The 17,644-nt window shown below is 37.0% G+C and overlaps 1 protein-coding gene across 2 annotated transcripts in view; it reads right to left on the reverse strand.

Annotated features, from left to right (window-relative positions):
• The window catches only part of vwa8 (von Willebrand factor A domain containing 8), a 246,717-nt gene that overhangs the window by 144,367 nt on the left and 84,706 nt on the right, over positions 1 to 17,644 (reverse strand). For both annotated transcript variants that reach the window (NM_001128338.1, XM_073912021.1), the window contains 3 exon segments: positions 9,483 to 9,688; positions 10,969 to 11,088; positions 11,179 to 11,314. In NM_001128338.1, coding sequence (NP_001121810.1) covers positions 9,483 to 9,688; positions 10,969 to 11,088; positions 11,179 to 11,314 — 462 coding nt within the window.

Here is a 17,644-nt window from a genome sequence, read left to right on the forward strand (position 1 = left end):
ATAAAACTCAACTTGACTTTACTACTCTTTGCACTTATGGCCCATTTCTACTGAGTGGTACTGTACGGTACAGTCCGGCACGCTTTTATGGCCGTTTCCACTGTCAAAAGGTACCAAAAAGCAAACCGTACCACTTTTCGGGTACCTACCACAATGAAAGGGTACCAAAAGGCGGATCAAGAGACACGACTGACAGCTATTGATTTACAGAGGTACATCACACTAGCTTATGGACATCCTTAAAACTAACATACTGATGTTAACATCTTAAAACACCTTTATTTAAATTTTATGGGACCTTTAATGAATGCCAATTTAATTAAATAATAGATCAAACTACCAGTAGAATAGACTCAAGTATGCAATTTGGTAGGCACCTTATGATTTAAGACATGCAAACTTTATTTTCGAATGCTATGTAGACTGAATCTAGACAGTATGCGAATTGGGAAGCACCAAATAAACGTTGCTTTTTATGTTGTTTTCTTAAATTCATGAGCAAACATTAAATTTTTATAATTTTACAGCCTTAGCACAAAAGATATTTAAGATCACAGTCTAAATACTAGAGAGCATTTGATTGGTCAAGTTATAAAATCGTGAGGGATTGAAGTATGAGGTGACGTGAATAAAATTATTCATTTAGGCAGAAGAGACAAACTGCAAGCTTTGGATGTTTACAACTTCTATACTATATAAATTGTGTCACTGTTTATGAGCACACTAGCTTATGAATATTCTAACTAACACCATGATACTAACATGTAAAAACACCTTTAATTTCATGGGACATTTAACGAATACCAAATTAGTGAAATTAAGGATAAAAGTACCAGTGGAGCAGACTCAAATATTGCAATTTAGTAAGTGCCTTATGATTTGAGAAATGCTGATTCTATTTTCGAATACTATTTAATACAGATCAGGATAGTATGAGAATTGGGATGCACCAAATAAATGTTGTATATCATGATGTTTTCTTAAATTCAAAAGTAAACATTCATTCATTCTCTTTTCGACTTAGTCTCTTTATTAATCTGGGTTTGCCTCAGCGGAATGAACCGCCAACTTATCCAACATGTTTTACACAGCAGATGCCCTGCTAGCTGCAACCTATCACTAGGAAACATCCGCACAGACAGCCTTTAACATACATACACTACGGACAATTTAGCCAACCCAATTCACCTATACCGCATTTCTTTGGTCTTGTGAAAGAAATCGGAGAACCCAGAGGAAACCCACACGAATACGAGGTGAATATGCAACGCCACACAGAAACACTAACTGACCCAGCCGAGGCTCGAACCAGGGACCTTCTTGCTGTGAGGCGATCGTGCTACCCACTGCGCCACCGTGCAGCCCCTCATAAGTAAACAATCAACATTTGTAATTTTACAGCCTTAAAACAAAAGGTCTTGAAAAATAACCGTCTATACTAGAGTATTTGATTGGTCAAGACTTGAGATTTTGAGGGACTGAAGTATGAGGTGATGTGGAAAAATTATTAATTAAGGCAGAAGAGATGAACTGCAAGCTTTGAATGTTTACATCTTCTTTAAGTGAATTTTGTCAATGTTTTGGAGCTTATGAATATCCTAAATAACATACCGATATTAACATCTAAAAACATCTATATTTTAATTTCATGGGACCTTTAACGGATGCCAAATTTGTGAAATAAAATATCAAACTACCAGTAGAACAGACTCGAGTATGCAATTTAGCAGGCACCTTATGATTTGGCACACACTAATTAGGGGCCAAGCACCAAAGGTGCATAGGCACCTGTTGTATTTGTTCCAGTTCTTGTTATTATTCTTCCTGCTTCTTCTTCCGCTCTGGGAGTCTATGGCAGCCCTATGAACTGTTTGCAGCATTTGTGCAAACTTTGGCACACTGACAGAGGACAGTCTGATCTTCAACTACAACAAATTTGGACCCTCCAATTCAAACTCTCTAGCGCCACCACTTGTCCAAAGTTTCAATTGTGTTTATCTTTGTAACTTTTGACCCAAATGAGCTATAATCTAAATGTTTTTTCCTCTGATTCCTTGGCTCAAGTCACATCCTATGATCCATCATGTTCAGTCACAAATTTTTTGTGCCATTTTGAATTTTTTGCAAAACCTATTTGAACAAACTAATCCAAGAGGGTTTATCTGATTTTCACCAAAATTAAATTCTCAAAATCTAATTTTCAAACGGTGATTCCTGCCTTCATAACAACACGCCTGGATTACTGTAACTCTCTTTATTTTGGTATTTCTCTCTCTCTCTCTCTCTCTCTCTTGTTAGGTGTTGAAACGTTCATCTTCGGTTTTAAATATGTAAGGAGTAAGAGATTATCTTGTCAATTATTGAACTTTATACTAGGACAAGCAAAAATGGCTGTGTATATGAGCAGAAGGGGAAAAAATTGAAAATAATATAGAACATAATGTAGTAATTGTATTTTTAAGTATGGTACAAGCAAGAGTCTTAACTGATTTTATGTACAAAAGGGTGATTTGGAAACTTTTAAAAATATTTGGAACTATAACAATGCCTTGTGCTGTGTAGATGAAAACAGTGTTGTTTTTACACTTATTTGAAATGTATGGTTTTCTTTGATGCAACTTGAATCGATTCATATATAGTAACATTGTGTCCGTTTTAATGTAATAAAGTTTTTGTAAAAATCAATCTCTCTCTTTCTCTCTCTCGTCTGCAGCTGGTACAAAATGTGTCTGCTAGACTACTCTCTGGCACCCGCAACTGAGTAGGTAACTCAGATTTTAGCTGCACTTCACTGGTTACCTATCAAATACACAATTGATTTTGACATTTTATTATATGTTTACAAAGGAGTCAATAATCTTGCTCCTCAGTACCTTACTGACTTGCTTTGTCTGTATCCCACTTGAGATCTTATGACCTTGCCCAGAACATGCCTTAAAAAAACAAGATGATCGAGCATATGCTTTTGCTGGTACTAAACTCTGGAACACTCTAACAATTAACATGAGACTTCCCCCCCTCCATTTCTGTGTTTAAGTCTGTTTTAGAGACCTATCTATCTTCTCTCGCTTTTAATACTCCCTGATCACTGTTTTTAGCATTTATTACTCCTATGTACAGAACTTTTGTCAACCTTGGTTGTTTTTAAATGTGCTTTATAAATAAATATTGTATTGTATTGTATCTTGACCAAAAGTTATGGAAATTAAGTTGATAAGATGAAAGGTGTTATCTCTGTAGTGCATTGACATTTTCACACCAAACTTGGTGTGTGTTATTACAACCATGGTCTGAAGTTAGCTGCAACATTTTGGCGCACTGCCTCCTAGTGGTCGAGATTTTTTTGCTGAAAACTTCAACCCTTTGTCTAAAATTCATAAACTTGGCCTCTTTACATCTGGAGGAGCATACCGAGTCATATGATGTCTCATTTTCAAACTTTTAGTCGTGTTATAACAATATTTCCCTAAATACTTATAACCTTTAACTAATTTTGCCTATTGTTATGAAACAATGTCTTGATAAATTTATTGGGTTGTCCTGAGAATATTGATACCAATTATGCCTTAATTAACTGAACTTGCTGTTCACCATGCAACCTCAAGTCCAAAACCTACTTTTCGAACTCCTCCTACATTGTTTGGCTGATTTGCACTAAATTTGACTCAGGGGGCCAAGCGGAGCAGGAACAAAGGGAGGGATGGGAGGGTCAGACCAGGGTAAGTTCCGTGGGTCAGGTGCCCCGGCAGGAAGCCAGGGTGTAGCCGGGGAATCCGTCCCAAGTAGTGGGAAGGACCACCAGGGAGGGGCGGGAGGGATGACCCATGGATGATCCCGTAGGAGACACAAGGCAGGGCGGTTTAGGAGAGCCGGCTGAAAAGGCAACTGGACAGGAGCCGGCGGGACTGAAGGCAGTTGGACTGGAGCCGGCGGGACTGGAGGCAACTGGACTGGAGCCGGCGGGACTGGAGGCAGCTGGACTGGAGTCGGCAGAGCAAGGAGCCGGACTGGGACCGGCAGGGCATGGAGCCGGACTGGGCTTTTTTTTATTTTTTATTTTTTACAAACATTCAAATGTTTTATTTCAGAGCACAACAAAATTAGTCCATTGCTAAAGTAGGCTTAACATAACAGGCATAACAATTAGGGATGTAACAATTATAGATTTTGGTTGACAATTATAGTTTGAAGAATAATCATGGTTTCACGGTTATCACGTCCAATGTAAATTCAAGCTTTATATGAAGTAATTAGCTATTTAGATTAACTGTTGTTGCCATCTGTGTTCATGCATATATAATCATTTTAATAATAATTCGTCTAACATATCTTTTGTTTACACTGCACTGAAAGGCATTCACAACTCTCACAGTGAGATGTTTTGTACTGCATGCGCCCGGAAAGACAAGTGCGTTGCTCCGCTTGTGCACGCATATTGTCATACTTACATTAGCAATAATAAACTTGCAAGCAGAAAAGACGTGAAATGGGAATGGTCGCTGCTATAGTCCAGTGTGTGTGCGTATTAGCCTCAGTGTACATAGCCTAGTTGGAACTTTAAACTAGCGCACAGGTGACAACTTGTCAATTTATTCCGTGCAACAGAAATTCAGCTTAGAGAAGCCTTAACGATTAATTAACTGTGACGAATTAAAGCGCAGTTAATACTAGTGAAATCAGCTAATCATTGCATTCCTAATAATGATTACAGTGCATTGTACAAAAGGCATTTTTTACAAAACATATCCAAATGTTTTCGGCTGTCCGCACCACTCGCGTGTGGTAACTCATGCTCTGCGCAGCCTCTGCAGCTTGCGCTGTATTGAGCAGACAGACGCACGTCACTTCATAAATATAGCGGCTGTTTTTCCACTGAACAAAGTTTATTTTTGATGTTTTAGTCACACTATTTGGAGGGTCGGAACAAACTCGCAAATTGAATAGCCTTGTCCTAGACCATTAGTCCAATCTTCACCAAAATTGACTTGGATCATCTTCAGACGACGTAGGCCAAAAATTATGGCATTCATGTTGATATGCTAAATGACAAAAGTTTTGTCTATGCACAAATTTGATGTAATACTGCCAGATGACATTACAGGCTGAAATCACAGCAATGGTTTGAAGTACTGAAACCAGACTTAATGTGTCGGATTTATGCCTGACATTAGCCACCTTCTTTGTAAAATTGGCAAACAATTCAATTCTGTCTATAGAAATCCTACAAAATTGATCAAAATGACTTTTGAATAGTTTTGTCTATTGTCATAAGACTGGTCTTACTAGATTCCTTGGATCATACAGAGAACATTGATATAATTTATTCCCTAACGGACACAATCTCCTTTCCATCATTTTGAAAAAATCTGCTGTTTTGAACTCTCCATAGTTCGCTAGCCCAATTTTCACCAAATTTGGCTGAGAACATGCAACCAAAAAGTTTTTTAAATTTCTCATTGCGCTTTAGCTTGCTGCCTTGCTTGTTTATGGTGTGGCCGCTAGGCTGCATGGCCCTCATAATTGCTGCTTGCAGCTATATTTCTTATTTAGAATACTATTTAGGACAGATCTGGATAGAATGCGAATTGGAATGCACCAGATAAATGTTGCGTTTCATGTTGTTGTTTTTTTAATTCATAAGTAAACAATATATTTTTATAATTGTACAGCCTCAGAACAAAAGGTCTCTAAGATCACAGTGTCCAAACTTTAAACTGCTAGAGTAGATCTCTGATGGACGCTCGCGGCAAAGCTAATCTGACAACTGACTCCTTATCCAATGTGACAGATGAATTCCATCCATCTATCTGCATCCCTGTCGCTCCTGAGAGACTGCCACATTGTGTGTGTGTGTGTGTGTGTGTTAAAGCCCAGAGACAGGTGGCCCAGAATGGCAGCGTGGCCTCTATGTGTCAGATCAGTGTGTGAGTGGGCCGAGTGAAGAGACAGACTCTCTCTCTCTCTGATATATCTCATCATCGCCGAAACGAATTCTGAATTCTTAATATGGGGAACTTCCTAAACCAAAAGGTGCACTAAAAGCCATGCACAACTCTCACTACAATGGTGCGAGACGTTTTCTACTGTGTGCACTCCGCTTGCGCGTGCATATTGGCATATTTTCTATTATTGTAATTGATGAACTTGTGCAGTGAAAAGATGTTACATGTGAACAAACCACTGCTATACTAAATCCAATTGTAAGCTCGGAACTTTAAACTAGTGCACAAGTGGCATAACTCTGTTTAGTTGCAGCAGTTTCATTCTGTGCAACAGAAATTAGTTGAGAAGCCATAAGCTTAACTATAAAAATGTTTTTGGCTGCTCACGCCACTTACTCGCTTAATGTGAGGTGACTCCCACTTTGCGCAGCCTTCAACGGCAGCTCATGCTGTATTGAACAGACGTCACTTCATAACTATAGCGGCCATTTTTGGACTGAACTAAATTTTTATTTTTGATGTCTTGATCACTCTATTTGATGGTAAAAATTGCCTCACGGGCCGCCAATTGAATAGCCCAGCGCTATGGTTTCATTACATCTGGAGAGCGTCACATCACCTTCCCATGTCTGTCGCAAATTATTTGACATCACCCGGACCGAGGAGCTTGGCTGGAATCACCTGCCCCAAACCAATCGAGGAAAATAAATATATTTACACTTTTTTGGAGTCTAACACTTTGGACAATGCTTGAACAAAATTTAGGACCCTATCATACACCCGGCACAATGTGGCGTAAGGCGCGATGCTATTGTTGATAGCTAGTTTAAGCTTGACGCAAAAGTCGTTTTGACGTTTTGCTCCACGCTGTTTAAATAGCAAATGCATTTGCACTCATATGTGCGCCCATAGGCATTGTGGTCTAAAAAGGGAGGCGTGTTAAGGTGTATTGCTGGCGCGTTGCTATTTTGAGAAACTATAATAGATTTTTCAATCTATACATTGCCTTCATCTCGGGAGGCTTTTACAGTTCATTCATAACAATTTGCTTTTGTACAATGTTATCATTATTAGCAGTATTATTTATTATATCCATATTTATATTTGTTTTATTAAAAACAAGCTTAGATTTGTCCACCTGTTAGGGTTAGGGTTAGGGCATAGCATGTTTATTAGGGTATAACTCACACTTCGTTATTATTGTTCATTTATTCGTTTGCTGGACTTTAGAACTGAATTTAGAAATGGTTTTGAAACAAATCTTTGCACTTAACAAACGAAATGAATTATTTATAGGCTAATTGATGTCTGTGCGTACAAGGTTTCCCTATCTATAAGAGCGAAAGTGAAAGGTAATAATTTCTCTCTCATTCTCGCGCTGTAGATTCTCGCGCTGTTCAACTATTTTCTTGCTAGTGAAATGCTCAGTTTTTCCACTTACACTTACTTTACATCATGTAAATAGCAAATGCACCATAGCAATTGACTCTTAAAGGGAATGGAAGATGAGACTCTGATTGTTTTATTTTCAAAACACACCTATAACTCATTAAGAAAATAAACTCAAACCTTTTAGACCATGCGCCACGGCGCAAAGAGGATTTTTCCGTCCTTATGTTAGCAAAAGTGGATTCTGACACGCCCTGAATGCGTTTGCGCCCTGCGCTTTGCACTTTGCGCTTGGACCATCAAAATAGAGCCCAAAGACTTTTGTACCTTTTAAGGGGCTTAATTTTCTAATAACGCATTTATCAACTTTTAATACTTTAAGACCCCATGGACACCCTGCATCAATATTCTAATCTTTTCGCACATATATGTATTTTATATTTTATTGTATGTACCCTATAAAATCATCCTAAACCATGAGAAATTATGATATCTTTTCAAATAGAGTCAAATTGTGCAAATCAAAATATATTATCGTACTAAAATAAAATTTCCAATTTCACACAGCTCTAATTTGTGACAAAGTCTGGTCCTCTGCGCAGTTTTTTCTGATACGATCTGTCTCTTTAGAGATGAAAAGACTTGTAAAATGACCAGTCACAGTTTTCATTTTGTATTGCAATTGCCTTTAAATGGACTTTCAATTTCAATCAATTTGGTGTCATTAATATTAGTAATGAGAATACTAATACTTAATGCTAATGATCCGTTCACACCAGATCTGAATGAAGCGCTAAGCTTGAGTGATTTACATGTTAAGTCTATGCAAAGATGCGCTAGACATACTTTGGCACAAACGAGTCTGCACGAATGACGTGATCCGAGCGCATGACACAACACAATTGAGGGTTTTGGGCATTTGGCGTACATTATGTATGATTCGCTTAAATTTGCTCAAGTTTAATAATCTGAATTTTGCCAAAAATGTATGTTGTGTTAACCAATCAGAAGCTTGCTCTAGTAGTGGCTATCATCCAGGCGCAGCTCATTGAGAAATTTGTAAAACTCACCAAGCCGGGTGCACCTCTAAATGGAATCCATGTAATTTTTTCAGCTTTTAAATCACAAAGCACTGCTATACTCTTAAGATTCATGTCAGCCATTTTGCAACAAAACTGAAGCAATTTTGCATCTGTTGTAAAGTGAGATTCATGCATGAATGAAGCAAACAAAATTGTTTAAGCAAATAGCACAATTTACTCACCCCATAATAATTAATATTGTCATTCAGCAAGTGTAACTTGATAATTTTTTTGTTTAAATAAATGTGTAATGTTACAAAATATATATATTTTTTTATTAAATTGTGTTCTTTTGAACTTTATTCATCTAAAAGCATCTTTACACAACAAAGGTGGCATAGAAATCAAACCTTTAAGGTCACGAGAAATTGAAATAAAAAAATGTAGATGTAAGTTTTGAGGATCTCTATTAGCTAGTGTGCTCCAAAACAGTGTCAATTTGCATTTAAAAAAATATTAAACTGATATAAACATCCAAAGCTTGCAGTTTGTCACTTCCACCTAAATGAATCAACTTTTATTTTTATTTCACCTCATTCTTCAGTATTACACAAATCAGTTAATGTGACTGTGTCTTTACACTAAATTCCACGCAGACGCAGACTGCTTTAGGGCCACATTAAATCACCCGTGTAGAGACGACTTAAGACTACTGAAAACAAACAAGTATCAGTTGTGGCTGTTTTCAACGCTGTTTAAAATTGTTTCTTAAACATAAAAAAATATTAAAATGATTTCTGAAGGATCGCAAGACTATGAAAGCCACCAATGAAATATATAAAAATGTAAGATAATGCAAAAGAAAACTTATTAAATTAAGCTAGTCTTGCTTAAACTTATTTTAAGTTACACACAATTTAGCTTGAAGTTTTAAGTAAATGTAATGCAATGCAAGTTGAAATATATTGAAACAAAGTTAACATGTCAACAAATATTTTGACAATAATTCACGTTATGATAAAATTGAAAGGTACCAATGTTTGCTTCTATTTTGACTCTAACTCTCATTGGGTTGTCTGTGAATTTTCTATCAGTGTGCAGTCTGCGGTTAAGAACCTCAGTTGATTACCTGTAGATGTTTTACGATGTTTACCACCTCTCGTGTAGAGTAGGGGTATGTGATTGTTCCCTGGTCAGCCATGGCCCGAAGCTCTCCGAATGCCGCCACCAGTTTTTGGAGGACGGCATCAGGAACGTCAGGCCCATACTGCTTCAGCATGGCAAACTCAGCCTGAGGTTTGGGGTTGTCCACTGCATGGCAGCTAAATATATCCCCTGAAAGAGTCAATCAGTAACCCATTAAGAAAATAAACAAATAAAATAAGGAATCAAAAGCTTCATTTTAATTATTTATGCTTGAGTTGGAAAGTACAAAAATAAAAACCGAATCCTTTTCTTCTTTTATTTAAAAAAATGAAGGGGGTGGGGAGGGGGGGGGGGGATGGGGTGTGAGAGAAAGAATCACACTAATTGGTCTGTCAAACATAACATTAAATGCATTTTTTCCCTTATAATTTAAAAAAAAGCAAGAAAAGTTGTTTAAATAGTTGTTTGATGAGATATATATATATATAGATATATATATATATATCACATATAATCAATTTTAATAAAACAGAATATATAAATCATGTTCCTTATCCAAGTTTTAGGAAAAGCAAGTAATAGCTTGACGTCTAGTTGATCATCAGGTATCAGAAGTGGCTTATATGTAAGGTAAGGGCTTCTAGATTACGCTTATTTTATCAAAATAAAATATGATCATGTCTTAATTTTTAAATATTTAATTAGGATAGTAAGGTCTGACTTTGCTAAGACAAAAGTCTTGTCACTTAACAGAAATAAATGTACAGTATAGAAAAATCTAACTTCTGCCAAATGATCAACAAGAAGTCAAGTTATTATCTGTTGCTCTTACAACTAGGATCAATGACAAGACTTTGCCAAGTAGTGTCTATTATAGGAAATTTTATGAGCATTTCTTTGCTTCAATAAACATTACTTGAGAAATATTCTCCAAACGAATAAAGAATAAATATTTCACAGGAGGGTGAAAAATTTTGAACTGCACATTCATCTCTGTTGTACTCCAGCTGTCAAATAGTCAGAATAAAAGTTCTTATTTTTCCATCTATCCATCCATCCATCCATCCATCCATCCATCCATCCATCCATCCATCCATCCATCCATCCATCCATCCATCCATCCATACATACATACATACATACATACATACATACATACATACATACATACATACATACATACATACATACATACATACATACATACATACATACATACATACATACATACATACATACATATATATATATATATATATATATATATATATATATATATATATATATATATATATATAATGTATTAATATTTTATTGTTTTTTTATCATTTAAAAAAAAAAAAAATTCACAACAAATTTAATAAATCATAACTTGGTCAATTACATTTATCCATCAAGGCTCTGTCTCAGTGATTATTTAGTGGTGGTGACGGCAATTTCTGTAAAAATAACACTAAAATGTGTCTTACCAAGAGCCCCAAAGAAGTCATTTCCCAAAAACGGAAAGCCAGGTCTGTTTGCTAAAACAATCATTCGGAAGTCTGGATGCATGGGAATGGCATTAGGCCTTCCTGCTGCTTCCAAAGCATCTGAAAAAGAAAAAAAACAGTTGTGGTTTAAAGGTGGTTAGTGATGGGTCTATGACATAAAACATGTTTAATTCTATCAGTCTAATTTACCAGACACTATTCTTCTTCCATCAGCCAGAATCATCTCTCCACTTTCCACCAGTGCCTTTAGGATACAAGTGACATTTGTGGGAGCTTTATCCGCTTCATCTATTACCAGGATATGCCCCATCTTCACAGCTTTCACCTTGAAAACAACATAAAAACATCTATTTATATATATAATGCAACAATAATCTTGTAAAATATCTTGTTAAACAACCATCCTAGCTTCATTCCAACGCTGTAGAGTTTTTTTTTTTTATGAATTTATAATTTTATCAAATAAGGACACCCTAGATTGATTCATCTTTATTCATTTGTAATGCACATATACAATGTTGACAGTATCAAAGCAGCTTAAGCAGCATAGAAGTTCTAGTAGATTGAAACTGTCAATTTAGTTTTCGGAGTTGAAGTTCAGTTTAGTGCTTTTATTTTCACTATTGAAAGTCCAAACATTGAGGAAATCCAGCGAAGTGCAGCTCCACAAGTCCCAAATCAAGCAAGCCAGTGGCGACTGTAGCGAGGAACAAAACTTAACCAATTGATAAAAGTGAACAGAAAAAACCACAAGAGAAACCAGGTTCCGTTGGGCACGACCATTTCACCTCCAAACCAAAGCCATAAAGCGTCAGTAAAGACATTTATGCTACAAAATAATTATAATTCATATAAATACTTATGGCGATGCTGTGGCGCAGTTGGTAGTGCTGTCATCTCACAGCAAAAAGGTCGCTGGTTTGAGCCTCGGCTGGGTCAGATAACGTGGGTTTCCACCGGGTGCTCCGGTTTCCCCCACAGTTCAGACATAAGTTGCAGCTGGAAGGGCATCCGCTGCGTAAAACATATGCTGAATAAGTTGGCGGTTTATTCCACTGGGGCGACCCCGGATTGATAAAGGTACTAAGCTGAAAAGAAAATGAATTAACAAATGATAAATACTTATAAATAGTTCTTATGACCTTGTAATTCAAATAATCTTCAAAAATATTTATTTATTTCAGCTTTCAGAAAAACATTAGGCAGAGCAACTTTTTTGTATTAAGAAAGGTTTTTAGATAGCATGGATTGTGACACTACAGCTTAAAAGACTCCACAATTTTTTTTTTCCTTTGCCATCAAGTGAACAAATTCAGTTTTAAAAATTTAAAATAAAAATAAGATTATAAATGAATTTGTGTGCATTTACCATCAAATTAATGTAGACTAGGTGTGCAAAGGATTAAATAGTCTAGTCAGCATTTAAAAAGTTTAAGTACCTAAATAAAGATTTCTACAATGTGTAAATTAGTACACATTCCACCGGTTTCACAAACAAGGTTTAAGGCAATAAGATTAAATTGCATGTTTGAGCTGTCTCAACTCAAAATAACTCGCAGTGAGATGTCTTAAAATACATCAGTGTATTTTTCTCCAGGTGCACACCAGTAATATATTTTACTAAGGCCAGTTTTATAAATTTGGCTTAAATAGCCTAATTTAACTAAAGCCTTGTCCTGGCTTAATCTAAGCCCTGTTTGTGAACTGGACCATTGAGTATTCCCAGGTCGAGCATTCATTTTCTGTATTGTATTCGTCTTTGTACAAGCGTCGTCTCGGCAGCACTTGCGACTTGACGCAGATGCTCTTGTGCTGGTATTTGTGTTTGTTCTGTCTGCAGCACGCTGTTTCATTCTCAGTCTAGCTGGTTTCGTTTTTTTCTTGGCGCTGGGATAGAACATGCACGTATGAAAATTGATGTGTCAGTGCACGGTAAGTGTTTTTTTTTTTTTCATGTACTCGTGTCTTTAGTTCAGGCATGGTTCATGTTTACATGTGTCATGTGCTTTAGTGTTGTGTTTCATATGAAGTTGCATGTAATGAGTTCTCTAACTGTCTGCATGTTCTAGTCCTATTTTACATGAGCACATGGCTTGTGTTGTTTCTTTAAGTCATGTGCTCCTCTGTCTATTGTCTGGTCCCACCCACCTTGTTAACCCATTATTTGTTTTCTAGTTCACCTGTTTGTTTGTTAATGCTTTCTCTTTATAGTCTCCTCTTGTCTGCTGTTCTGAGCCAGTTCGTCATACGTTGCTAGTCCAGTGGAGTCATGTCCTGTCTTGCCCAGCCGTGATGCGTGCCAGACCAGCAGAGTTTGTTTATTGCAATTTTTTTTTCCCCTCAGGCTTCTTTTTGTTGCCTTTTTGCTTTATTTTATAATCATTAAACCCATCTTTTGTATTGCACTTGAGTCCGTGCTCAACTGAACGTGACATCTTTATAAAATAAATTAACTTTTTGCAAATGTAAACATTCCAAAATAGTCATGGTTTTACTTTGTACAGTATATTATTAAGTTATCTGGAGCTATACCACAGGCTTTTTAAAGAAACAAATAAAAAATACACAGTAATATTAACCCTTTTTCAGGCATTATAAACACAAGGTTGACCTTTTATTCAAAGGTTATCGTTATCATAAGTTATCACAATATTTATTGAGTTGTGTCAGTATATTATTCAATCCAAGATTTGGGCCAAAAAATCAAATTTTCAAGTAGTGCACCTTAAAATGTTAAGCAACAATTGTGGAGTTAAATTTCAAAGTGTCAGAGTCTAGTGTAACTTCTCCAAATGTAAATTTTAATACACGTGAATAAAATACAAGGCAATTTTATATTTTGAATTCTGCAGTACAGCTCCAAAACTTTTGGAATTTACAGTTTGTGTTATTATTTTGTCATGTTCACTTCCATAAAAAGGATTTTCTTAATTTAAAAATGCACATAAAATTCAAGCATATTTAAATAATAATAATTAAATCGACCAACCAACATTTTTATATAAAAGTTTATATAAGTTTATTAAAGTTTATAAAATATTTTGCCAATCAATGAAATCAAAACACCAAAATATATTCAGAGATTGAATAGGCAGTGAAATAAGAGCATCCCGCATGTCATGTTTTCCAAGGCTGCCTTTCAACTGCTCATAATCAAAACTATTCAACTCTCCATTCAGCTCCGCACCTTTATTCCAAAACAGCAGCGAAGAGTGCGGTTAATGGAGAGCTGAAGATTACAGCCGTGTTTTCATCACCTCTGACATGTAGGTGACATTAGCGCCGGTTATTTACAAGCCACAGCTGAAAGGTGGTTTGTGGGGAACGAGGGGTGTTTTCTCATTGCTTTTATCCATCTTGCCGGTAACAATGCAGGACCATTTGGAAGCATTGATATCAGATGAGGCGTCAGAAAGGGGCTTGAAGCCGAACGCCTATTTATACCCTGAGAGCTGCCGCTGGGGTGCTAATTGAGGGGCCAAACTCGGAGTCACAGTCTGCTTTTCATCTCCCTCCACCTTGTATCGAGCAGATCTTTGGTTAAAAGCCTTCTGCAGCGAACACCCCGCGACCCTGCTTCACAAACAACACATCTAAATGGTGCCATCGCGCTAACAAAAACAACAGGCTGACTTCAGAAATGAGGATTAGAAACACTGTCCTCGAGGTCATTCATTAATTTTTAACATCCCCCCCTCATCTCCACCGCGCCGTCCTTTGGGTGTGAGCTGGCAACCCGTGTTTGTCCTCGCTGAAGCAGTGGTCTGGACCATCTGCTGATAGATGTATAAATATCACTATGCAAAGTTTACACTTCACATGGCTGAGTTTCAGGAGATCACAAGACGCCCAGAAACACACTGAGAGGTGGAGAATTGTACATACACACATACACAAACCCTGATAGAGCTCACTGTAGGTTTGGACACAAATAGCAATACGGTTCTTGTCAACTCGGTGACTTCGTTTATAAAAAGGCAAAACAATATTTCAAGCACTGATAGCGATGCAAGCAACGTCACCTCCTCTGGCTGGAAACAGCAGAAGGCATTGGGGGATGTTATTTATTGTACTCTCATTCATTTGTATTCAAATGTTTAAGATAAACCAATCGTAGGTTAATTGTCAACTCTGTTACTGTGATATTTTAGTGAATTTCTCATGCACTTTTTAGTAACAATATTATTATGGAAATGTTAGCAATATTGTTTTAGATAAGCCATGTGGTAATTGAGGTTAGCATCTTGAGCTAAAGCACAAAATGGTGGAAAATGTCAACTCTGTTTAATTCAATACAATTGAATTTAATTCAGTATAGCACTTTTTACAATAATTATTGTTTCAAAGCAGCTTTCCAAAAGGTGCACATTGCATTACAACACATTCTGAAAAGTTAAAAGTTATTAGTTACCATAACTTAATTACTAATGAATTAACTATTTAAGTGATAACTAATAGTTTTTAACAGTTGTTATTGTCAACTGTTATTGTTTAAAATGTTTAACAATACCGTAAACAAGAATTAGCAACAATCAAGGTCCATTCCAAATTCTACCTCTTAGCCCTTTCCCTTACCCCAACTACTTGTTTTGCATGTTCACGTGAAGGGGTGTCCCAAATTTCTTTAACTTGAAGGCGTAGGCCTAAGAGGAAGGGCTGGATACCCCTTAAAACTGAGATTTTTTAGGACCACACTCGAAACCAAACCGTAAGAAAATTTCCTAGAATACACAATCTACAACGGCAGGATGGCTGCACACGGAAGGAGATGCAAAATTTTTTATTTTTTGTCATTATAAACTTTAATAACCATGTTCATGTTCTCCAGTCATGCTTTAACAAAAAGCTCAAATAAAAAACGCTAAATTTTGCTACCTATAATCCCTAATAATAACTTCTGTATAGCAGTTCCACAACATTCTGACACTCAAATAATTGTCAGAAAAGTCTAGTCGCTGAGAATGACCTTTTTACATCTTAATGTTGTTTTTGTGTTGATCAATATGGCCACAATGCACAGTACAGTTACGAGCTTATTGCCACACTATATCATTATGATAACATGATATCCTTGCCTTCAGTGATTTCATGAAGATAAATACCAAACAATAACACAACTGGAATAACTACAGCAGTCGCCATCCTCAATCTCATATGAAGCAAGAGATCACAATGACATATGATGACTAGTGCAGGTGTTGTAGTGCTGTACCATTTCTTAGGGGTAAATTTTGAAGCCCTCCCCTTCACACTCTGTTTCAAGGGCTAAGGGGAAGATTAATTAGGATTGAGTCTATCACATTTAAGCATTTTCCTTTATTTTACATCAATAATGGATATGGTTTAGTGTTGGTTATGGATTTGTTGTACTGCATGTCATTCCATTTTAGGGGAAATGAAAGGAAAAACCCGAAATTGTGAACTTGATTAGAAATGAGGATTTTTTTAGGTAAATATAGTAACATATTTCACTAATTGACTTTTAATAATTACAACAGTAATATTAAAGCTGCAAGCAGCAATGAAAGGGACCTCACACTCAGGTTCATTACCCCCCGGTGGCCTCAGAATGACATAGTAGATGTCTTCAGTATAGTACTATAATTAAAGATGTGGAATGTGGGGTAGACTGGACCTAGTAAGCCTGAGATGTAACAGCTTGCTTTTTCAAGGCGAAACAGTGAGGTTTGTCAGGCCGCCAACACACACACCTTTCAACGTAAATTCTAGATGTTTGCGAAAATCATTGCAAGAGCTTTCGGATAACACCACCCAAATTTGGTGCTGATTGATGACATTTTTAGGAAGAGTTTGTTACACTGAAACATGTCAATTCATGTTGCCAATAGGTGGCGCTATGACTAACTTGATATTGGCATGTAAACGTGTTCAGGTCAGCACTCATCAAACGTGTGGATTTTGAGGCAGATCAGACAATGCATGCCTGAGTTATAACAACTTCCTGTTTTGTGGTGAAACAATGTTTGTGAGGCCACCACGGACACGCCCTTGGACAAAAACTATAGATCTTCTTAAGGCTGATTTATGCTTCTGCATCAAGCACATGCGAATGCTACGGCGCAGCCTACACGTTGACGCAAGCTCTGTGATTGGTCGACTTTGTAGCACTGATGATTAAGGATGGGACCGAGAGCCGCGCGAGCCTGATGAAGCGATTGTTTACATGTGGAATCCCGTGAAAGAGCTCCGGATTGAAAGTTTTGTTTTGTGTTTACCTCATATTTCAATTTGTTGCATGTCTGCCAGTTCCAGCCTCAAAATTAGGGAGTTTGAGCTACTTTTACATTCAGGCAGCGTTCAGAAAAAACAAAACAGCAGCAAAGAAACTCAGCACAGAGGAACATTAACACCTCACTGCCAACTAGTGTTTCGGAAGTGTTAATGCAGACCAACAGAGACAGCGCGCAGAAATATGAATGCACAGCTACGCGCGTTGCATGCGCCGTGGGTTACGCCGGTCACTTGACACAGAAGTATAAACCAGGCTTTAGATGACAATACCCAATTTTGGTGTTGATCTGACAAAATCCCTAGGAGGAGTTTGTTAAAGTACAACACCTGGAAATGCCAAAACCGCACTTTTTCAACAGAGGAAGTTAAAAATATCTGACTTGTTGTGTTTGAGATTTCACTC

This window comes from Danio rerio, chromosome 9 (genome assembly GCF_049306965.1).
Source record: "Danio rerio strain Tuebingen ecotype United States chromosome 9, GRCz12tu, whole genome shotgun sequence".
Classification (NCBI taxonomy): domain Eukaryota; kingdom Metazoa; phylum Chordata; class Actinopteri; order Cypriniformes; family Danionidae; genus Danio; species Danio rerio.